This window comes from Sarcophilus harrisii, chromosome X (genome assembly GCF_902635505.1).
Source record: "Sarcophilus harrisii chromosome X, mSarHar1.11, whole genome shotgun sequence".
Taxonomy (NCBI): domain Eukaryota; kingdom Metazoa; phylum Chordata; class Mammalia; order Dasyuromorphia; family Dasyuridae; genus Sarcophilus; species Sarcophilus harrisii.
This window is the reverse complement of record NC_045432.1, coordinates 39,232,245-39,257,656: the sequence shown is the minus strand read 5'-3', so window position 1 is coordinate 39,257,656 and position 25,412 is coordinate 39,232,245. Positions and strand designations below refer to the sequence as shown.

Genomic DNA, 25,412 nt, shown 5'->3' with positions numbered 1-25,412 from the left:
AAACTAAAAACAAAACAAAACAAAAAAAACCTCTTCTACTCCCAAGAGTAACTTTAAATAACTCCCTGCACAGACAGAATTTATAGAAAAACCCTAGAGAAAATTTTACAAGAAACAAATCAAAAAAAGCTCCCAATTCAAATATGCTGGAGCTACAATTAGAATTGTATAGGATTTTATTAGCAGCTACAATAAAACACTGCAGGTCTTGGAATATATATCAGCAATCAAAAGAACTAGGCCTGCAGAAAAAATATATCCAACAAAATTATAATACTGAATGAAAAAATATGGATATTCATCAAACTCAGATTTTCAGGATTTGGTCTCAAACAAACCAGAACTCAACAGAAAATTTAACTTAAAAGAGCCAAAATGAAAGATTAATTTCAAGGGATTCAATAAGGACAAACTTTGTGTTTTATTTGTGGAAATGTAAACTGTACGTCTAAGATTTACATCAATAATTGGGTAGTCCAAAAGAAAGATTGGGGCAGAGCTAAGATCTGACTCTAAAAAGCCAAACTATCTAGGAAAAGGTAAAAATAGCAATCATGCTATACAAATGAAGTGCAGAGGAAGAACCGACACAGTGGCATTGAGTAGGGGCCAATACATACACATACCACGAAGAGTATAGCGCCCCATAATCGATAAAAAATAAGCGGGGAGGGAACAGAATAAGGTGGGGTATAGAAGGGTATTTAGATTAACAGGAGTGAATATTGGATTGCTTGCTATCTAGGAGAAGGTAGTGAGAAAGATTTGGAACACAAGGTTTTGCAAAGCTGAATGTTGAAAATTATCTTTGCTTGTATTTGGAAAAATAAAAAGCTAGTTAAAAAAGAAAAAAAGTAGATTAATAAAAGAAACTTGATGAGCAAAAAACCAAAACAACAACAAAAAAGAATAATGGGAGTGGGATGATGAGAATGGGTTAAAGTGGGAGGGAAGGCAAATTAAAGAGTAGAACTAAAGTGGAAGAATTAGGAGGGACAGGAAATAAAGAGATATCTATAAACAAAATACCAATTATCAGGAGTAGAATTTATTAGGGAAAAAAGTAGGGCTTAGTTATCATTGATTTCAATGGCCACCTTAAAGATTCAAGAAATTTACATTATATGTGAGCCATATTAATATTGTTTTAGATGTCTATGTATCCATATATGCATATGTGTATGTGTATTATGTAGGCATATGTATGTGTATATAGATATAAGTATGTGTGTGCAGGGATATACATAAATATATCTGTGCTTAGCAATAGCCTGCTTGAGAGAGGTGGGGGGTGGGAAATAAGGAAAAAAGAATAAAGTAAAATAAATGCACAGCAGAGAACAAAAGAATAATCTACGTGGAAGCAAAAATGGACATTCATGAATATGCCTTCTATTATTATATCTGATTTCTTGAAATAGAAATTTGTCATTACATATTTCAAATCCTCCCTGATGTTATGCTGGGCACATGACAATTTTTAAAAATTGTTCCATCTTTCTTTTTCTATTTTATTTTTTCTTATTTTGTATTTAAGTTTAAATAAATAAGAGGAGGCAAAGCATGATTCCATACAGGGGAGGAAATTCCTGATCCCTAGCCTTTACTCTGAAACTTCTCATGCAGTCTTAACTACTATATGAAAAGGGATTCAGAGAAGTATAGAAAGGCTGAGTGAACTGATGCAGAGTGAAATCACTGGGAGCAGAACATATTGAATGGTGTATAGCAATAAAAATGAAAATAACAATTAAAAGCAATTCAAACTCTGAGGAACTGAAACATACTATTGATCTAGGAGAACAGGTAACTAGTTGAAAGAATGCCTAACTTGGTATGTTTCAATCTTAGGTTTGAGCCTCAGTTTTATCCTCTTAAAAAGGAGGAGACTGAGCTAGAAGATTTCAATGGTTCCTTCTAGCTCTGGAGTAATGATCCCATTTCCCTCTTTTAGGCAGAATGTGCAATTTTGTATACACATTGCCACACAAGATCATTGCATAGCTTTATCTTCTTGTTCAGATACAGTTTTTCTTTGTGACAAGGGAGGGCTCAATTCCAGGGAATTGGAGGAGAGGGTATATTTCCAGAAAAGACTACGAAAAAAGGCATCTATAAAACTTTTTTAAACAAAGTCCAATTGTTGGGAAAATATCCTTTTCCAAAAAAGTCAGCAAGAAATCAATATCTAGATTTATTCCAGTTTCTAATTAAGGCTATCCAAGTAGATGCCAAAAAGTTCCCTGTAAAGCAGGATTCTTATTATTCTAAATCTCAGGTTCTATAGAAAATATCCAGCCAATTCTTAAAGCTGCCCCTCCTTCTAAGCTTTCCTGTTTCAGAGACATTGTCATCTTTTCAGTGTCTCAGCATTTTCCCCTTTGTTCCTCCCCCCAAAGTGCTTACTTTTTCTACCTCCACACCATCTCTCTGATCTAACCCCTTCTATCCAATTCAGCCACCACTTTAGTTCAGGCCTCATTACCAATGTTGTAAATTATCACAACAGCCTCCACACTGGTCTTCCTGCCTCAAGTCTCTCTCCATTTAGTTTATCCTCCAGACCCTGGCAGAGTTAAATACAGATCTGAACATGTCACAATCCTGCTTGACCAACTCCACTGCTTCCCTGTTGGATCTAGGATCAAATATAAAGTGTTCCATAAACTGGTCCCTTCTTATCATTCCAGCCTCAGTAGACACTACTATCTCTCTCCCATTCTGCAATCTAGTCCTTGCAGCCTCCTCTTTGCTGCTCACAAGTGACAAGACACCCTCTATTTCCTATCTAGATGTCTTTTCTCTGACCAGTCTTTCCCTCCAACTTCAAAAGCCTCTTCCTTGAAGATGCAGCTCAGCCGCTGTCTGTTGCATGAAGCTTTTTAGGGAAAGCATGAAGCTTTTCCTGATCGTTCCCAAAATGGCTAGTCCCCCTCCATCCCAAATTATCTGGCCTACAACCACTTTGGGTAGATTTGTATGTATTCATTGTACATTTTTGCTCTAAATATTTCAGTTCTTATACCCAAAAGACTATCAAACTGTCCATACCCTTTGATCTAGCAATGTCTCTACTGGGTCTGTATCCCAAAGAGATCACAAAAGAGGGGAAAGGGCCTATGTGTGCAAAAATGTTTGTGGCGGTCCTCTTTGTAGTGGCAAGGAACTGGAAAGTGTGTGGATATCCATCAGCTGGGGAATGGCTGAATAAGTTCTGGTATATGGATGTTATGGATTATTGTTCTATAAGAAACAAACAGCAGGATGATTTCAGAAAGGCCTGGAGAGACTTACAGGAACTGATGCTGAGTGAAATGAGCAGAACCAGGAGATCATTTATAACGGTAACAACAAGATTATATGATGATCAATCCTGATCAATGTGACTCTTTTCAACAATGATATGATTCAGGCCAGTTCCAATGATCTTGTAATGATGAGAGCTATCTACACTCAAAGAGAGGACTGTGGGGACTGAGTGTGGACCACAACATAGTTTTTTCACCTTTTTGTTGCTGTTTGCTTGTTTTTTCCTCTTTGATTTGATTTTTCTTGTGATTAATGTAGAAATATGTATAGAAGAATTGTACATGTTTTAAACTATATTGGATTACTTGCTGTCTAAGGGAGGGGGTGGGGAGGAAGGTGAGAGAAAGATTTGGAATACGAGGTTTTGCAAGGGTGAATGTTAACTATCTTTGCATGGATTTTGAAAATCAAAATCTATTATTAAAAAATTTACTAGAAGAGCCTAAAGGAGCAAAAGCAAGAGGAAGAGAGAGAGCTAGAGTATAAACCTTCCCACAACTGCTGCTTCAGTCTAGGCTAATTACAAAACCATGGGAATCAAGTTATGCTTGGATATCATAGCTGATCAGCTTAATTAGGGATGGACTGATCTATTCAAACTAATAACTCTGTCAGCATGAAAATAACCCATCTGAGCCAAGATTAAAAAAATATTTCAGTTCTTATTATCTACCCCATTAGAATGTAAGCCCCTTAAAAGTAGGATTGTTTTCTTCTCTGTACTTGTATCCTTAGTGCCTGGCAAATAGGAGGTATTTATAAATGGTAAATGATTTCCTATTCTTTACCTTCTTTGGGATTGCTAATTCAAAAGTAGGCTCTTCTTTTCCATTCAATTCTATCAGGCTAATGTGAGCACTGCCTGAGGTCAAAGGCTTAAGATGTGAGTGAAAGTCAGCATTAGAAATTATGGAGAAAGTTTTCAATTTGATTCCAGTCTCAGTCGGAGGTTTCTTCCCCACCAGTGCATTTCTTTTCTCAGCCTCAACTTTGCTCTAAAAGAGAAGCACATAGGATGTGAAAACAGACTCAGTATCTTTGTTTAGTCAACAATATTGAAGAGAATTCTTTTGGAGGTCCCCAACAACCTTTCCCCTACCATATCATTATTATCCAAAATGGCTGAAACAATTGGACAATCCTGTGTTTCTCTTAAGACGACCATTCATTTACCTGAGGTCAACAAACAAAACTAGTGAGTGGGAATGATGTTGCCCAGTTGGGTGAAGAAAGACAAATATCTTCAGTAATAACTGCTTTACTTTCCAATTTGAGAGTCTTATGGTCATCGACTCCAGAGAACTTTGAGGTCATTTTGGTCAGCTTACAGAGTAGGAAACCAAGGCCCAGGGGAGCTGAATTACTTGCCCATCTTGTAGGGAGCAGAGCTGGGATGCCCACCCTGCTCCTCTGACTCCAAGGCCAATGATCTTTCCAAAGCACTCAAACTGGGAAAATATTATGATTTAATCATAAGAAGAAAAAACAAATCCCAGAGGAAAAATCTGGTTCACACAAACTTTGTTTGACTGATTCTCCATGACCTCATTTGGGGGTTTCTTGGCAGAGATAATGAAGTGGTTTGCAGTCTCCTTCTCCAGCTCACTTGGGAGACACTGGCACTGGACCACTCAGCACGACATGCCCTAATCAGAGAAAGTACTGTGCCACTGTAACTTGGCTCTATCGTGGTAATTCATTTTGGTCCTCTTCAAGAATGAAGGACAACCACCACCACCACCATTTCAGATGAAGAGACTGAGGCAAACAGTAAAGTGACTAGCTCAGGGTCACACAGCTAGGAAGTAACTGCATTTGAATTCAGGTAAATGAAAAGGCTAAGCTTTCTCAGCTAGTATTTACTAAGAAATCAAAAAGAATACACTTAGGGTTCTCTTAGCAATTCCTTTTAAAAAATCTAAATGTGTGACCTCCTCAGTATAGGACCAGGCAGGTACATCCTGTCAGTGCAAGTCAGCCCCTTTTCTCTAACATCTATAGCTATGGAAAACTGACTGAGAGATGACTGACTGCTCACAGTGACGTGACCAGTGGAAGTTAGGGGGAGAAAGTTGTAGATTTCAACTTTTCAACCAAACTTTTGTTTGAGAACAAAAGGTTATAGAAAAGCATAGTCACTCACTAATCCTCTATCACTGGACACACTCTATGTCTTCTAGAAATCTAAGCTAAGTGGTGCCCGGATACTCTGGTACACAGCATTGGGCCTGGTATCCAAAAAATGAGTTCAAAATCATATACCTACTACTAGCTGTGTGATCCTGGGCCACTTACTTATGCCTGTTTGCCTTGGCTGCTTCATCTGCAAAATTGAGAAGATAACAGCACCTACATCAAAGGATCAAATGAGACTATATTTGTAAAACACTTAGAATAGTGCTTGCCACATAGTAGGCACTTAATAAATGCTAATTCCCTTCTCCTTTCCTGTCATGTTTAATGGTCCCAAGGAATGTTGAAGACTTTGCAGCTTAGCAAGTGCATTCTGGGTAATAGTGAGCAATAGTCTTTAATGAAATTTAGTACATCCCCAGGCTGCCCTCTTGATTCTTTGGGACTTTTTCTACGAGGCAATGAATCATCTTCACTTTGGAAGTTCACCGAGCTCTTGAACTTCCCCCAAAGCACCCATTGCCTCTTCACCCTCTTCTTCTGTTGTCTGGTTCTCCCCTGAATCTACATTTTCAGAAGGTTTGTTGAGTCTGTGCCTCCATTTCCTGACATAAAATAGGAATGACATCAAATTTCCTAAAAAAGGGGTATGTGAAGCAATGAGCCATCTTTGGAGTTAGAAAGATAGTCTCTAAGACTGTGACTGAAGGAAAAGCCATTTAACTCGGCAGCATCCCAGGAGGGGACTAAGCTAGTAAGTGACACATGAGCATTGGGGGAGGGAGTTTCTACACCAAACCTAGAGGTCTAGAATCAACCAAAAGAAAACTGAACGAGGGATGCTTTAAGCCAGAGCTCAGAAACTAGATTTAAAGTGAGGAGAAAACATGGCCTGCCAGACAGGATCTACCAAGTCTCTGATCCTCTCAGAGCTACCTGTCTGCTACAAACTGGCAGTGGAAAGGAGGAAGAGATGTTAGCACACCTTACTAACAAATTGCTAATTGTACTTCAAGGGACAGTGATCTTCTCATTGTCAATAATCCAGAAAATATAAACATATACATATTTTTACATACATTTTATACATTTATACCAATTTATAAAATCTCATAGTGAAATACACTTCAAAGGGCAAAGCCTTTTTTAGTTTACACTTATAATTTTTTACAATGAACATTAAAGTTAAAAATATTACCTGTTGGTTGAGTTTTTTAAGGTAGGCGATGACGCTGTAACTAAGTCCAGATTCTACACTTTCTATTACCACATTGGAAGCACCCATACTCCTTAGTGCTTTCTTTAATGGCTATAAGGAAACAAAATATACCACAGTGTGAACAGAACAAAATTTAAAACATTTCAAAATTCAGTTCAAGGACATGGTTCATTACTCAGAATTAAAAAAAATACTGATGCCTAGAGCTACATGTGAGACATTAAGGAGTTATTGAAAAAAAAAAGAGGAGTATTAAAAAAATAAAGCAGGGGAAGGTACAGGGAAGTAAAAACACCAGGAGAGGGGAAAGCAACTTAGAATAATAAACTGCTGCTTCTCCATCTCTAGACACTGGTCCCTAAAGTTATTCCAGAACAAGTCAAAGGTCATGATGTTTATTTTCTTTTTGCATGTAAACCAATGAATGGACGGAGGGGCCTAAGTTTCAGGTTTCTCCAGTCAAGCTTGGAAATTAATTAAAGGATGGAATTAGTGTGACCTGTCTAGCCCCAGTTACAATATGAGAAGTGACCAAATTCTCTTAACTGGTTTCTTGCATTGAGGCTTCAATTTGTAAAAATGAAAATGGGATAAACTAGGCAGCTTCTTGGTGATCCTTGTCCTCCCCTGTTGAGCATCTAACAAAGCATCTCTATTTTGTTTGTTTTCCTGAGGCAATTGGGGTTAAGTGACTTGCTCAGGGTCACACAGCTAGGATGTGTTTAATATCTCAGGCCAGATTTGAACTCAGGTCCTCCTGACTTCAGGGCTGGTGTTCTATCCACTGTACCACTTTTCATAGTATTTTAAAAACAATTAAGCACTAATGGTTATGTCAAAAGAGCAGTAAGACCCAATGACATGCACACAGTATATGGTCATAACTAAGCTTATTCTTGTAATCCAAAGGAGATGGTGCCAGTTCCAGTCCCAGAATGTAAATTTTACAAATTAAATTGAGGAGAGCCATCTTAGAATCTTTATGGCATCAGAAGTCAAATTAAGAAGGAAAAAAAGGCAAAAATCCCATATAGTCCAAGGATTGAAATGCTGCATTTTGTTCATGACGTTACAAATTACTGCATATCCCTCTAGTTGCTATGGTAAGTAACAAGGAGAAGAATCACACTGCCAGTCAAGAGCTTATGCGTCACTGCTCTCTGGAACCAGTAACCATCTCTTTGAATTCTACATACACACGTATGTACATACATATATGTATATATGCGCATATATAAAAAAATATATATTACATACTGATAGGAAGTACGAAGGCATGTATTTTAAGTACTCATCAAAGTCCTGTTGCCACTTTGGGCTTGGATTAAGCTTGTGAACCTTGAACAATTCATCTATTATGGGAAACAAAATGAGAAAAGATTGCATTATTCCCAACTGTGAGTTTCAACATCTATTCAAATGAGCAAATCCGCATTGTCGTCGTGTTCAGAGCTGTGACTGGGAATTCTTGTATCTGGGCAAATTGAATTGGGGGAAGGGTGAGCCCAGAGAGAGAGAGAGAGAGAGAGAGAGAGAGAGGGGTACCATGGCAACAGGAGGCTGGGAGTGCCGGTGACACTAGCGCTGGTAGAGGACTGAGAGAAAAAGGGATGGATGGTGGGGCAGTGAAGCTCTGCTCTAATTGTTTTTGATCAGAACTGAAATTCAGCCATGACTTTCCATAATAAGGCATTTCTCTCATTAATACCCCAAATTTAAAGGTTAAAAAATAAAAATTATATTCTCTGCTAGTGTGTAAAAAAGCAAATGCTTGCAGACTAAATGAATCTATGGATTCTTCTCAATCAATTTGTGCCATTACAAAAATCATTACCCATTCTTCCTCCTTTTTTAACTTGAATTTTATAATGATAATATAAATTTGGTGCAAAATGACGACATAAGGAATTGTGTCAAGGATCTATTTAAGGGATCACCAGTTCTGAGGAGGAAGGGCCCTTCTGAGTTCGTGCAGTGCCACTATTTCATCTTATAGATGAGGAAACTGAGCCCCCAAAAATTTTGCCCTAGGCCACATAGCTAATAAGGGACACGGCTGGGACTTGAAGCCTGGTTCTCTGGCTACAAATCCCCTCTCCTTCAGCCATTTTCCCATATTCCACCCGAGAACTCAGATCTGGACAAATCAAGGTATGGTTCCCTTGGAATAACACTGAGGCCCTGGTCAGTGAGGGTTGGATCTCAAAAATAAATGACGACAACAAGAAATAAACCAAGCAACTATCTCCTCCTTCCCCTCCTCCCCCTTCAGTTCAGTCTGATCTCCCACCAGATCTATAATGGATAAATCGGTAGTTTAGTCAGTCTTCTGCATCTTTACGCTGGCTATTTTAATTGGCTTGATAAATCTGCTATTTTTACACAAATGTCCTTTCTTGTTTTTGCTGATTTGAGAGCTGAAAGACACCTCTGAGGTCACTGAGTCTTAAGGCCTCTTTTTAAAGAGGAGGAAACAGTCTCTGCCCACACAGTACCTCTCACATCCATATCTATCTCCTTTCCTCTTCACTCCCATGGCAACCACTCCAGCACAGGGCCTCATTCCCATTAGCCTGACAATTGTGAGAGCTTCCTGACACAACGCCCAGCCTCTAATCTCTTCTCTCACAAATCCATTCTATACTCCATCATAAAAGTAATCGGAATGCACAGGTCTAATCATGAACCCCCCTTTACTACAAAATCTCTAATGGCTCCCCACTGCCTACCCAATTAAGTTTATACTTCTCTGCCTAATATTTAATGCCCTGCCTTATTTTGCAGTGTCAGAGCTGAAAAGAATCCTTCAATCCAAAATCAGGCTCAATTATCAACAATCAATTAATCCACAGTATTGATACAAATGTTATTGACAATTTATTCACAGTACTGATCCGAAGGATGTTACTTAAATTATATGTAATTAATCAACTGCAATTAACACAACTGAAATAGCTATTAGAAAATCAACAATTGTTATGCTTAAAGTTATATCATTCTCTTTTTATATCACCAGGTAGGCACTGAATATCAACAACAGGGAGGGGGCTTGCGAGCCTTTTGGTAAAGCATCAGTCACAGCTTTTGAAAAAAGCTACTGATAAAAATTCTGGAAGCCAGAAGGAACAAGGGTGTGCATACTAGAAGGGTAGGGGGCACCCCCCCCCACCCTAGCAGATTGCTAATTGCATTTAGTTTTCAGAAACAGGCTGCTACTTGTCCACAGGATTAACAAGGAAATGGCTAAGGCACTTAGACAACAGGCATTTCTTAAGTGCCTACTATGTGCCAAGCACCCTACTGAGCATCGGAGACACAAAAAAAGGCAAAACCTTGGTCCCTGCCCTAGAGAAACTCTTGTTGCAATGGCAGAAACAGGATGTAAATAACGTTGCATGTCATACGAGAGCAGAGATTTAGGAGGAAGGAAATCTGGGAGGGATGGCATTCACTGGGCAGGGAGGTGGGGAGAGGAACAGCCTCCTGTAGAAGAGGGGATCTATGATGCAATAAAAACTACATTCAACCAAAATCTTAGGGGTAAATAGACCAAAAAGTAATTGGAAACTAAATAATATCATCTTAAAGAATGATTGGGGAAAAAAAGAATTATTGGGTGAAACAGCAAATCATAGATTCAATTAATAATGTCACCCAAGAGAATGACAACGATGAGACGTCATACCAAAATTTGTGGGATGCAGCCAAAATGGTAATAAGGGGAAATTTTATATCCTTAGGGGCCTACTTGAATAAAATAGAGAAAGAGAAGATCAATGAATTGGGCTTGCAACTAAAAAAGCTAGAAAAAGACCAAATTAAAACCCCCCAATCAAATACTAAATTTGAAATTCTGAAATTAAAAGGAGAAATTAATAATGTTGAAAGTAAAAAACTATTGAACTAATAAATAAAACTAAGAGTTGATTTTATGAAAAAAAAACAAAATAAAATAGGTAAACCTTTGGTAAATCTGATTAGAAAAAGGAGAGAGGAAAATCAAATTAGTAGTCTTAAAAATAAAAAGGGAGAACTTTCCACCAATGAAGAGGAAATTAGAGAAATAATAAGGGGTTACTTTGCCCAACTTTATGCCAATAAATTTGATAACCTAAGGGAAATGGATGACTACCTCCAAAAAATAGGCTTCCCAGATTAACAGAGGAGGAAGTAAATTGCTTGAATAGTCCCATTTCAGAAAAAGAAATAGAACAAACTATTAATCAACGCCCTAAGAAAAAATCCCCAGGACTAGATGGATTTACATGTGAATTCTACCAAACATTTAAAGAACAATTAACTCCAATGCTATATAAACTATTTGAAAAAATAGGGAATGAAGGAGTCCTACCAAATTCCTTTTATGACACAGACATGATACTGATACCTAAACCAAGTAGGTTGAAAACAGAGAAAGAAAATTATAGCCCAATCTCCCTAATGAATATTATTGATGCTAAAATCTTAAATAAGATATTAGTAAAAAGACTACAGAAAATCATCCCCAGTATAATACACTATGACCAAGTAGGATTTATACCAGGAATGCAGGGCTGGTTCAATATTAGGAAAACTATTAGCATAATCAACTATATCAATAACTAAATGAACAAACACCATATGATCATCTCAATAGATGCAGAAAAAGCATTTGATAAAATCCAACATCCATTCCTATTAAAAACACTTGAGAGTATAGAAATAAATGGACTTTTCCTTAAAATAATTAGCAGTATCTGTTTAAAACCATCAGTAAGCATCATATGTAATGGGAACAAATTGCAACCATTCCCAATAAGATCAGGAGTGAAACAAGGTTGCCCACTATCACCATTCCTATTCAATACTGTATTAGAAATGCTAGCTTTGGCAATAAGAGTTTAGAAAGAGATTAAAGGAATTAAGAGTAAGTAATGAGGAAACCAAATTATCACTCTTTGTAGATGATATGATGGTATACTTAGAGAACCCCAGAGATTCTACTAAAAAGTTATTAAAAATAATCTACACCTTTAGCAAAGTTGCAGGATACAAAATAAACCCACATAAGTCATCAGCATTCTTATATATCACTAAAAAAATCCAACAGTCAGAGTTACAAAGGGAAATTCCATTTAAAGTAACTACTAATAGTATAAAATATTTAGGAATCTATCTGCCAAGGGAAAATCAGAAACTTTATGAGCAAAACTACAAAACACTTTCCACACAAATTAAGTCTCATCTAAGCAATTGGAAAAATATTAAATGCTCTTGGATAGGGTGAGCTAGTAATAAAGATGACAATAGTACTAAACTAATCTATTTATTTAGCGCTATACCAATCAGACTCCCAAAAAACTATTTTAATGACCTAGAAAAAATAACAACAAAGTTCATATGTACAAGAGGGGATCTGAGCCAAAAATGAAAGGAGCCCAGGGAATCTGGGAGGTAGAGGTGAGGGGCCAAGCATTCTACACATGGGGGTGAAATGTCACCTACTGGAGGACAGCAAGGCGACTTGGGTAGTTGAACTGTACATAGTAAGACAGGTCAGAAGGGGCTAGACTGTGAAAAGCATCACGTGCCAGAGAGGCTTTTTATGTGATCCTAGAAGTAATAAAGGGGTCCACTTCACTTTACTGAGTAGGGGTTAAAATGGTCAGGAAATCAATGACATCCAATAAAATCATGCAGGTGTTCCACTGAGAAGGCAGTCTCTCCATATTTTTTCCTTTAAAGTGCTGATTGTCCCCAAAAGAAATTTCCTAGTCTGAAGGCTTCCCTTTTTCTTTAGGAAGCCAAAGTAAGCCGGTAGTTTATTTTTTGCCAGTCTGATGAGACACCATAATACAGCAGTCAGAAGAAGGCTTCAGCTAAAATTGTCATGTTAGGCCAATGAGGAACAAGATAGCTTGAGCTTTCCATCATGGAAGATGGGACATATGTCAAAGGCGCTGCTGGGGGGAGCACCACTTCTTGTAAGCATCTGGCCATGAGAAGAGGTTGTAAGCCTGAAGCTCCTATGGGCACTCCTGTCTTGGACAAAAAAAGCCATAGAAGATACACAGGCACAGAAGGAGGATCTGAATCCTACCTAATCCAAAAAGCTACCTCAGTGGCTCCCTGTGTATTGAAGTGAAGGAGGCTGCCTCTGGAGGCAATGGGCTCCCCTCTTTCCCTGCTACCCCACCTTTCATGAAAGTCTGGATGTCCACTTTCTGGGTATAGAACAGAAGGCATTCTTGATCAGATATAAGTTGGAATAGACAGGTCAGAGAAGCAATGAGTCATTAACAGAGTTATTGGATCCTCTAAGAGATGGCATTACTAACAGCCTGAGTTTAAATCAGGGTTAGGTCCTTATTATGCCAATCTCAAGAAATTGAGCATTTCAAACATACACACAAGGATGTCTCTTTTTTGTCCTTCATTTCCAAGGCAGTTCAAAAAAACCCACATTTTACCTACCTAAAAGTGGGAGCAAGACAGGGTAGTTGTAAGGCAGGACAAAGAGATTGACGCATGTTAAAGAGGTGCTCGCCTTCAGGTACCCAAAGGGGTGCTGCATGTCACTGTGCTTCCCGCTGTTAGCCACAAATACCTAATGAGAAGAGAAAGGAAATCATGAGTGAGAAGACCTTCCTGGTTATGAAGAGCCCAGGGCCCAGAAAGAGCACACATTTTGGAGATCACATATGGAACAAAAGCAGAGCATCATGCTGAAAAATCCAAGACCAGTCCTCAGCTGGCAACAGAGCGCCTTCCCCAGAACCAGTCTTAGGATAAAGGGAGTCTCAAGATGAGCACTCCCATTTACAGTTTAAGAAACTGGGTTTCCCAAGAGGTAACATGACTTTGTCTAAAGTTGGAGCCCAGGCTCTCAGACTCCAAACTCAATACCTCTTGTACCCCTCCACGGTATCTCCTCCCAAACCCAATGAAAGCCAAGATGTTATGCTACTGAGGGCAGGGCACATATATTGGCCATTAAAACACTCTATTCCCTCTCCTCCTCACAAAAAGAACTTGACTCCCAGGGAGGAGGGGACAAGAAGAAGGCATTTGTTTGGATCAAGAGGAATTCCTTTTCCCTTTTAGGCTGTGAAAATCAGCAAGTGTGGGCACTGGGCAGACTAATGGGTTCAGAGACTCAGCTACACCTGTGGCCTTGGGAAAGTCCCTTTATTTCTCTGAGTCTGTTTTTCCCATCAACCAACCAATGGATCAACAAAGCATTTATTGAGCTCCTACCATATATAATACAGTGTATATACTGTATTAGGACTTAGGGATTGCTATAGTGGTAGTTTGTCCTTTGTTCTTGAATAGAACCATGACATCAGGGAGGAGATGCCATTACATGCAAGTGAAATGGATTCGAGTGGGGGGGAGCACACAAAGACATCAGTCCCTTCCAAAAGGCACTTAAATTCTCATCTGTACAATTAAGGGGTGGACTAGGTGCCCTCTGAGGTCTCTTCCAGCTCAGAATTTCTGATCTTAACACTACCATTCTATTACTACCCCATGATCCAGAATAGCTAACTTTTCTAATAAAGAGCTCCTCCTATTACCCTCACAAACACACCTGCTGTCAGATATTTCTTGGACTCCTCCCTCTCCCCCCACATCTGTTCATGGTCATAGGACAATAATCTGCTACTACTGCTGCTGCTGCTGGAAGGGACTGGAGAGATCAACAAGTCATCCTCCTCAATTTATAGAGAGAGTGAGTGGTTCTCTTGCATAAGGCCACACCCTCCTGACTGTTTTCCCAGTCTCTAGTTCCCACTCTCACTGATCCATCCTACATGACACTAGCAAAGTAATCCACCTAATACACAAATCTCATGTCATTTCCCTCCCATTTCCTCTAAAATCCTTGCTTTCAATGGTTTCGTCCTCCCCCTATTTAATCCATACTCCTTCATTTGATATTTGAATTCCTTCACAATTGCACAGAATCCAAGTTGGAAGGGAATACCTAACCCGGAGCTGAGTCAAAATCCCCCCCCCAGCACCCCTGGCCAAGTGAGCACCCAGCTTTTGCTTGAAGACTTCCAGGAAAGGGAAGGTCTTTGAGCCAAGACTAGATGCATAAACTCACTACCTTCTGAAGTAGCCCATCCCACTTCTGCCCAACTCTAATCACTGGAAGTTTTCCTTTCTGTTGAGCTTCCCCCACACTGGTCCTAGCTCTACTCTCTATGGCCAAGCAGCTAATCCTCCTTTTGACCATAGCAGCCCTACAACAACTTGGAGCTGGCCAGTACGTCCCCCTCCCCAACCCTTGCCTTCAAGCTAAGATTCTCAGCTCCTTCAACCATTCTAGGTATGACAGAGTCCCCGGTCTCCTCACCATTCTGGTTGCCCTCCTCTGGGCACTCTCCAGCTCGTCCCTCCTAAAATGTGGCGTCCAGAATTGAACACAACACTCCAGATGTTGTCTGACCAGGGCAGAGGGCAGCGCAACCATCACCTCCCACCTTCTGGACGCTAGGGAATACCAAAATCTCCAAAGAATCAAAATTGCAGGTCACCCAAAGGGGGATGGAAAGACTTAAGATGGACTTGATTTGACAAGCATATTGCCAACAATCAAGAGGATGAATGGCATGGCTGCAGGGCTAGCAAAGGAGGTAGATTGGTCATATAATGAGGCTGAGAGCTAAGTGAATGACAATCATTGGGCTAGCCTGATGCCCCTGTAATATTAGAGGAAGGGCCCCAGCACTTTCCACAGGATGAACCCTCTGGGATATGCAGAACATGGGCCAAACAAAAGGGAAAGGAATGGCGGGGCTGTGATTCATAACACTGGAAGGGAGATTGAGATTGCAGGGTTAAGTATTTCAACCATATCCATCACATTACAAGAAAAATGGAGGCATGTAGCAACTTAATTAGAAGACTGAAGCAGAATTTAGTCTCATGATTGTCATGAGGAGGCAGTGAGATGGCCCATATAAGACTCAATCCAATGATTCTGTGAAAGGGAAATCAATTTTGGGGGTTATCGGAATTGATCGAAGCATACCATAAATGGATTACACCAATTCAGTTTCTTCAAAATTTTAACCCCTCATTCATCTCTTTTTTAGCCTTGCCAAATTTCCTTGCTTTTTACTCATTTTCCTATTTCCCTTTCTCTTCAGTACACATAGAGTCAATTCGAAAAACCCTCTTCCCATAGTCAAAACCAAAATAATGTATGATAGAAAAGATGGTTGTCAGCACAGGGCTTTGCAAATCTCTAAGTGTCACATAAGATGGGAGCTATCATCAGCATTATGATGATGATTATACAAAGGAACAAAATTTCTTAGGTTAATCTGGAAAGGACACATTATGGGAAAAAATTACAGGAAAAGATTAAATTTAAATTTGGGGAGGGACAAAAGGAGAGAGGGTTCAGAACACCTGGAGCTGTAATCCCATTCCCAGGGTGGGGAATTTCCCTCCGTTGAAGTGTATCTGCAACTCAGCTCTTAAGTTATAGTCTTAAAGGGAGTTGACTGGAATATGAAAAATATTAAATAACATACCTATGTGGTCATATAGGTAGCAGGATCAAAGGCTGACCCTCTATCCTATATATTCATTTACTAGGTAATTAAGTGCTTGGTGATTCATTCCATTAAGCTGCCTCTCTGTGCTTCAGTACATACATTTAGGACAGGTATTTTGCTTTTAAATTAGCCTGACTCTACTCCCTCTAAATTTCTAGCCCCCTTCTCTCCTGTTTTTGAACTCTTTTCCTCTGGCTAATAGGTTTTAGTTTCCCAGGGGAATTTTTGACAGTTTCTCAATCCCCAATCTAGATGAAGGAGCTGTCCACTTGCAAGTCTTTTCTTGGAAAAGTAGAGAGAGCCTCATCATCCCTGATCACTCAATAGTCTTACAGTGTAGAAAGAGAGGATAATTGGCCAATTACGATTCAGAGCTGAATTAATGTACTCATCATTAAGTTTTCTAAGTGAGGAGGTGACGTTACAGGGCAGATGTTACTTCAACTCTTCACTTTTGCTGTTCACAAGCGCTACCTGAAACACACGGATATATGAGAGGCAATGTTATATTGGCTATAGCACTAGATCTAGAGTCAGGAAAACCTGAGTTTGAATCTTGATTCAGACACTAACTGTGTGACCCCAAGCAAGGTACTTATCTCTTTATGCCTCAATCTCCTCATCTGTGAAAGGAGGATAATAATGGCACCTACCCCCAGGGTGACTATGGAAACTAAATGAGATAATATGTAATTATTGTACATAAATAGAAATTAATGTAAAATTGCATTATGTAATGAATGATGTAAAAAATGCAAAGAAATGTAAAATTCTTTGCAAACCTTTATGCACTACAGAAATGTGAACCAGCTACCCCACAAGCAAGGATCCCACCACAGCCCCAGCAAGTCTCTGGGCTGGGAGATCTTTGATGAGAAAATCCAGCTTCTTTAGCTAGTGTTTTTCCTGAAAGCTTAGAATCACTCTAGAAAATCAGGACTGCTGAGGTCAGAGATCACTGGCTCTGGAGGCTACCTCATCCATCGAACACATGAGAGGTGAAGGGATTTGCCTGTGGTCACAAAGGAAGTGAGTAGCAAAGGCAGGTTTCAAATCTGGATCCTTTGGATCGGCCTTTTCATTGGATCATACTGCCTAAAAACAGTACTCCCACTCCTAAAGTAGCACAGACAGTGAGCATCAGAGGGGAGGTTTGTACCCAAACGTTCCCAACTCCAAGGCCAGCTACTCTGCCTCTGCTTGGACAAGTTGCCTAATGATACACACGGAGGCCTAAAACTATATGCTTGGTTATGGAAGCCCTTTGTTAGAATTTGCAAGACATCTCTCTATATATAGATAGATAGATAGATAGGTAGGTAGGTAGATAGATCTATATATCTTCTTTTCCCTTCTAGGCCCTGAGGAATTTGTTCCACTCTAACCAAGGAAACTGAACAGAAGAACAATGAGCTAATCCTAGATGCATTTGTTACTAGATGAAGGTCAAGTACCTGCCAACAAGTCACAGGCGATTTGCGCTCCAAGATGTGCTGAGTTAATGGAGAATCTTCAAGTTCATATTTGTCGAAAGGCAGTTTGTCTATGACCATGGGCTCACAGTCTACACAGAGGAATCGAATGGTAGGGTGAGCTGTCCGAGGAGGCTGAAAGGAAGAGGAACAAGACCACCCGTTATCACCAAGCAAACTCCACCATGATCTTTGGCCAAACAACCCAACAACACTTTGTGTTTTTAATAGTGCTCCCACAGTGTTCGAGGAAGTCTAGATGTGAGCAATGACTTCCACAGGGGTCACCCAGACTGTTCACCTCCATCACCAACTGCCACATTAAGGCAAATCAAGCCAAAATGATAACCTTTCTAATTGGAAGTATAGTGAAGGCAAAAGGTACCCTGACCACGTGATTTTGTTCTAATTCAAGGGAGTGAGCCTTTACAAAAATTCCCTCAAAAATCCAAGCCAAGCTTGGTCTCATTCTTTAGCATTGTGAGGTTAGAGGTTGTCCAAGCAGTGTCTCAGCACCAAGTGAATAGTCAGGGAGGAAAAGGTCAGTGGGGATTCTGGTGAGAGCTAACAGCTGGCCTGCAGGCACTGACAAAGAAAAATAAAACAAACAAACAAATTCGACCTTGGGCTGCATTAAGAGGGACATAACTTCCAGGAATAAGGAAGGAGGGGCTAGTTCCACTGTATTTTCTGCCCACTTCAAATCTCATTTAGTTTCAGTTCTGAGCACAATTCAGGAAGGTCACTGATGAGCTGAAGAGTGGCCAGGAAGGAGAAAAAAAGGAAACTCATGGTCAAGAACAGCTAATCAGAGTACTTTTGTCAAAGGAACCAACCAGTTGATATTACGTATAAAGCAGGATCGTCCATTGAGTTGACACAGAAAACAGAATTCTCTCTATTCTAGAGGCTAAAACAGTTAGTTACCCTTATCCAACTAGGTATCCAATTAGGAGGCCCATCACTGTTTTTTTTTAAAATGTTTTGGGTACGATAATTCAACATAATTGATTTCCTTTGTAGAAAGGCTTCTCTGGGTTTTATTTTACGCCTTTAAAAGCATTATGCTGAGAAGAAGCCTAGGTTTCACCAGCTTGCCTGCCAGGAGCCCAGGACACACAAGAAAGGGAAGAAACCCAACTTAATGGGAACTCTGCATTTGCATTCAGAGTAGCAGGGACAAAAGGCAGGCCTGTGATTCACTTGGCACCCTCTGCTGGCCAGAAGGAGTTACTGCGTCTTTTGTATACACAAAAAGGAGCCTGCTACAAAAGAAAAAAAGCTGGCCTGGAAATCAGAAGAGGCCGGCTAAGACTTTGTAACATCTCCGGGCCTCAGTTTCCTTTTCTGTAAACTGGAGATAATAATTCTGGTACTGTCCGTCTCAGGGCCGTTCTAAGGAAAGCGCGTGTTATTGGAAACAAATATGGCCTGCTAGCAGTCTCAGCTGTATGCTGTAATCCCTATTTCCCAGAATTCCCTTAGAAAGGTGTTCATTTAAACTAACAAATCAAAACTGCAGAAGACAGGTTCCCCTTTGAATTAAAGATACTTACCAGTGTGGGTGAGTTTTGGTCAGGCCAAAAAGATTCAGGAATTGGCCAGTGCCCAACAGGAACCCCAGTTTTAGGGTTAGCACGCACATAAATGAGCTTTCGGCTACTGTGCCACTGCTGTTGGTCAGAGGACGTTAGTGACTTTGGGGTGTCGCAGGGTGTATCTAAGAGGATACAATATAAAGAATCAGTTAGGAATATAGGCTTTTAGAACTTGGTCAGGATAGATTTCATGATGCCAGTTTAACTTGAAAAGTGGTCATACGTGGGGTTGGATGAGCTTCCTGTTAAGACGTGGTGGCTCCACTCCATGTGTGTCAAGTTAAAAAAAAAAAAACAATCAGCAAAAATTATCCAAATGATTTGGTAACGATTAAGAAACAGCAGAAATAATGAGGCATGCATTAATACCAAAGCAAATGAATACAGTAGCTTGAATGTCTGATAAAAACTTAAGACTCCAGCTTACTGGAGTACAAAACTCACTATTTGACAAAAACTGCTATGAAACTATGACAGAAACTCTAGTACAATGTCTTATACCATATACCAAGATAAGATCCAAATGGATGTATGACTTTAGATATAAAGAATGATATCTTAAAACAAATCAGAAAAGGATGGACAAAAATTACCTTTGGGATCTATGGACAGGAAACGAGCTGATGACCAGAACAGAGAAGATTTAGTGAAGATAAAATGGACAATTTTGATCACATAAAATTCAAAAGTTTCTGAACAAAGAAAACCAATGCAGTCAAAATTAGAAGGAAAACAGAATAAGGAGAAAAACCTCTGCAATAGGTTTCTCTGTTGAAGGTCTCATATCTAAGATATGTAAATAACTGATCCAAATATATAGGAACATGAGCTATTACTCAATTAAAAGGGGATTAAAAAAAAGAGGCAATTTTCAAAGGAAAAAGTTCCATCTATCAACTTATATATGAAGAAATACTCAAAACTACTAAAATGAGAGAAATGCAAATTAAAGCACCATTTAAGTTCCTCTATATACTGGTCTAATGGATAGTAATTTTGAAAAAGGAAAATAACAAATGGTTAAGAGACCTCTACCACTGGTGGATCTATGAATGGTCCGGCCGGAAAGGAAGGCATTTTGAAACTGTGCCTCCAAAGTGATGAAATTGTATATACTCTTTGACCCAAGCAACATCACCACAAGTCTATAACACCAAAGATATCAAAAGAGGAAAATAGCTCATATATACCAAAACATTTAGAGCAACTCTTTTTTATGGTGGGTGGCAAAGAAGTGAAAATTATGAGGGTGGTTTACATCAATTGGGGAATTGTTGGACAAATTACGGTAAACGAATCAATGTGTTAGAACACTATTATACTATAAGAAACCGGTTCAGAGAAGCCTGGAAACTGATGAAGAAAGAAGTGAGCAGAACTGGGAGAACAATTTCTACAATAACAGCCATAAAGACAAACAACTATGAAAGAATTAAGAATACAATGACTAACCACACTTCCAAGCTATCATGTTTCATCGGACAGAAAGATGATGGACTTGGTGTACAGAGACACATATTTGTTGGACATGGACAATGTAGAAATTTGTTTTGCTTGACTAGACTTGTTTATTACAAGGGTTTTTTCTTTCTTTTTCAATCTGAATGGAGGGGAGAAGGTGGATTTTCATTAACTGAAAAAAAATAAATGAAAAATAAAGCAATCATATTTGACAGTCATTCTCAATTTAAATGGAAACACACCAGCAATATGTAATCCAGACAAACTTAAAGGTGATTTCTTCCTTTTAGTATAAACAAATATGTCCCATACAAAAAGTTATTTCATAGTTAAAAAGCATTCTGCTTGTCTTAATTATTAAGTCACAGCATTAGTTTGATCGCAGCAATATGAAATTCAATCAAAAATCTATAGATCTTTTCTTTCCTTTGCCAGAAACAAAGGAGTCCTAACAATATACTCTAGAGAAGGTTATTTCATAGTAAAGAATAAGCATTCTGCTTGTCTTGATGATTAGATCAGAGAATTAGTTTGAAACCTAGCACAGGGTCACAGCCCACCTAATGTTTTAAACTGTGAAAACATAACTTTAAGAAAATGAACATATTAAGGTGGCCAACTACACAGGGAAAAGGTGAGAAATGGAGGATCAGTCAAGTGATGTAATGTAGCTGGTTTGGTTATAGCCTGTTAACAAAGCTCATGAAACAAAGCTGTCTTCCTTGGGAAAGAGAAATCTTTGTCACAAAATTTAATTCCTTTTGATCCCTTTCCCTGTGTATTTGATATCTGAGATTTTATCTCTATAAAGAAATCCCAACGTGAAAACTCCCTCTGTGACTAGAGTGTGGCAACTTGGGATCAGCCACCCTTGCACTTAAGGGTCTAGCCAATCAGCAACTTTGTCTCCATGGTACCTTTAGTAGGGCACAACTGAGACAATCTGCTCTCAATCCCCAGAAAAAAAAAGTCATTTCAAATGATACCACTGGACCCAAGAACAGGATAACTAGTTAAAATGAGAAAACTTACCCTGACTACATTAAAGACCTTCAATTTCACCCTAGCTCCAACAACAGTGCTGGGTTATTATTGCCTGAGGCTTACAGAATCACATGCCTAGTTAGTGTCCCAGAACACCATTTGAACTCAGGTCTTCCCAACTCTAAATCTAGGTCTGTTCATTAGGCTACATTGCCTTGCAAATTCCTAATGGTCCCAAAGAAATGCAAAATAGACCTGAAACTGTCTATACTTTCCTTATAGGTCAAATGTCACTATTGTAAATAGAAAGAAAGCACACATCTCCTTTCCTCCAATCCCTCTGTATTGAATACTGCTAAAAGATTATGGAAGGGGTCCTCAAACTTTTTAAATAGAGGGCCAGTTCACTGTTCCTCAGACTGTTGGAGGGCCGGACTATAGTAAAAACAAAAACTTTGTTTTGTGGGCCTTTAAATAAAGAAACTTCATAGCCCTGGGTGAGGGGGATAAATGTCCTCAGCTGTTGCATCTGGCCTGCAGGCCGTAGTTTGAGGACTCCTGGATTATGGGCTTGGGAATCATTTTATAATGCATGTTATCATAATATGCTATCATTCTAATCTTATTTGACTTACAGTTTGCAAATCTCAAGATGAAATATTTTAAAAGAGTAAAAGAAAACCACATTTTGCGTCATTTGGTTCCAGAGAACAGATAATGAAACACACACACACACACACACACACACACACACCCCTCTGGTGTCTCAGTAGAAAAGTGGAGGCTACAGGGCAGAATGCTACAAACATGCTGCCCAATAAAGTTCAATTAGAGCTCAAGTAACTTGAACTTAAAAACAAAAGGCATCCCACACTTATTTGAATCCAAATGAGATTTTGGAGGCAGCTAGGTGGCACTGCAGTGAGTGCAGATCTGACACTTATTACCTGTGTGATCCTGGACAACTCATTTAATTCCAAGTGCCTGGCTAAAAAAAAAGAGGAGAGAGAGAGAGACAGAGAGAGAGGGGAGGGAGGGAGGAAGAAATGGGAGAAGTGAGAGAAGAAGGGGAGTTTTTGACCTAGTGATCTTTTACGACAGAGTTTACTCTTTTCTTCCCAAGTCACAAGTGAAAATTCTACAATGCATGCTGCCAATCTGTGATTTTAACCTTATAAAAAAGCATCCGACTAGAAAGGACTTGACCAGGTCTAACAGAAATCCTCAAAGGCCAAGCTGTGGCATAAGAACTGCTCAGAGAAGCTGATAAAAACATTTAGTCAGAAGCTATATCAAAGTGTTTTGTCTAGTGATGAGGGCTACTGGATGAGCCTCTAACTTCACTGAAAGAGTACTCATACTTAGGAGTGTTTCTCGAACCCTGTAACAAAAGGGACAGTGCAAATGCTGTTGTGGATGCAGGCAGTAGGGTACAGTGAAAAAAAAGCCTAGAGTTGGAGTTGGGGATCTGAGTTCAAATCTTGATTTTGCTACCCACTATGTTATTGAGAGGACGGTGACAGTGGCTAGAGTGCGGGCTTTAGAGATGGAAAAATCTGGGTCAGCTTTTATTAAGCATCTTCTCTATCCCAGGCACTGTGCTAACCACTTTACAGATATTATCTCGTTTGATTCTCCCAACAACCTGTTAAGGTAGGTGCTATTATTATTTCCCCCCTCACAGTTGAGGAAACTGAGGCAGGCAGCATTAAAGTGACTTGTGCAGGGTTACACAGGTAAGAAAGTGATCTGAGATTGGATATGAACTTAAGTCTTCCTGTCTGCAGATACAGCACTCTACCCACCGCACCATCCAGCTAACGTGCCATAGGCATGAGATTCAGTTTCCTCATCTGCAAAGGGGGATATTACTACCTGCAGTGTTCTCATGGGGCTCCAATGAGAATTTCTGTGATGCTCTTTGCAAATCTGGAAGTGTGCTAAAAATGACTTGTGATGATTACTTGTGTGACCTTGAACACCAGTCCCTAGTCTCATCTCCTGTCAAAGGGGAAGGGAGACAGGGCCAGTGTTGGCTAGCTGACCTCTGACATGCTATGGAATCTGTGGTCCTATAGACCAGTCCCAAACTGTCTTTAATCCCTGGAATAAATGGGAAAGTGAAGGAGATCTTACTTGGGCCATTTAACAATGACTGGGTGCAATTGGCAGCATCAAATTTGAACGGGGACACCGCTAAAGCTGGAAAGGCATAGAGAGGAAGGCTGCTGGGATAGGGCAGGCCCCCAACAGCAGGCCAGTCAGCTGAGGACACTGGCCATGTCTGGCCTGGAGAAGGAAAGACCTGAGGGCCACAGGACAGTTCTCCTCAAGTACCCAAAGACCTTCTGCTTGGGCCTTTAGGTGAAAATTACAGGGAGACTGATGAAAAATGGCTAGAGATACTCAGCAAATGGATTATAAAGCATTTCCTCCCCAACAAGCTTGAGAATTAAGTAGTGGGAGAGTATCATCCCCATTTTAATAGATGAGGAAACCGAGGCACAGATGAAATGAAGTGATGTGCCAAGGTGACCCAGTTAGAAACTGTCAAAGCCAGGACTGGAATCAGACCAGGGATTTTACCGCTCTATGGGTTGGGTCTGTTCTTCCAGCCAGACAGGACTTTGGCAAAACTACCAGCCAAGGGGCTGCATTGGAAAGACAAACAGAACAAGTCTTCTTACCTTCAAGAGGCTTATGGTCTTGACTATGATCTCCCTTCAGGCCTTTATGGGGACATCCCAGGAGGCCTTGGGAAAAGCAATGCTCTAGCCCAGTGCCCTCAGCCACCCTCCTGGGAAGGAGGTACGGCTAGCCCACTGCCCCTGCCGCGCTACGGACAGCCACAGCTACTGGAGGCCCTGAAAAGAAAGTTCTTCCACCAAGGTCCTTGGCCCCTCAAACGGTTCACCATCATCATGGGATCATACCAGCAGAAATGACAGAAAGAGGCCTTAGCATTTGCACTCTAAGAACTGTGGGACCCTATCTGACGGGCAAATGAAATCTCCCCACCCTATTAGAGTGTGAGCTTTGTGAGGGCAGAGCCTGTCTGACTCTTCTGTTTCTATCCTCAGCTTAGCACAGTGCTTTGTACATGGTAAGTACTTGATATATACTGAATTATTCATTTGTTCATTCATATATGATGATTTAGGGAATAGGAAGAAACCGATGCTCATTGTCCACTAAAGGGATCCTGAAAGGCTTCCTGGAGGTGATAAGATCCAAACTGAGCTTTGAAGGATGCTAAGAACTGAAAGATGTAGCACTAAAGACAGTATTCCTGGCACAAGGACAAGATGGCAGGAGTGGGGTTCATGAACACAATACCTGGAAAGCTAGCCCTGGAGTGAGGGCTTTTAAATGCCCATGTCAGGAGCACCATTTATCATAGAGTCTCATAATGAAGAGCAGCTGGGGGGTGGGAGCAATGGTGGAGGAAACACTGTAGTGGATAGAGCACCAGAATTGTATTTAGGAAGACTCCTCTTCCTGAATTCAAATCAGTCTTAAGCGATTTAGTGTCTTAAGACACTGACTAGCGGACCCTGAGCAAGTCACTTCACCCGGTTTGCCTCAGTTTCCACATCTGTAAAATGAGCCAGAGAAGGAAATGGCAAACCACACCAGTATCTTTGCCAAAAGAACTCCAAATGGAGTCACAAAGAGTTGGCTG

General features: G+C 40.0%; 1 protein-coding gene across 2 annotated transcripts in view; it reads right to left on the bottom strand.

The window, feature by feature from the left end:
• LOC100918333 (integrator complex subunit 6) overlaps window positions 1–25,412 on the bottom strand; it is a 66,646-nt gene that overhangs the window by 14,037 nt on the left and 27,197 nt on the right. For both annotated transcript variants that reach the window (XM_031944421.1, XM_031944422.1), the window contains exons 7-12: window positions 19,244–19,407; window positions 17,670–17,822; window positions 13,115–13,247; window positions 7,919–8,013; window positions 6,641–6,751; window positions 4,098–4,304 (exon numbers count right to left, since the gene is read on the bottom strand). In XM_031944421.1, coding sequence (XP_031800281.1) covers window positions 4,098–4,304; window positions 6,641–6,751; window positions 7,919–8,013; window positions 13,115–13,247; window positions 17,670–17,822; window positions 19,244–19,407 — 863 coding nt within the window. The remainder of the gene's footprint in view (window positions 1–4,097; window positions 4,305–6,640; window positions 6,752–7,918; window positions 8,014–13,114; window positions 13,248–17,669; window positions 17,823–19,243; window positions 19,408–25,412) is intronic.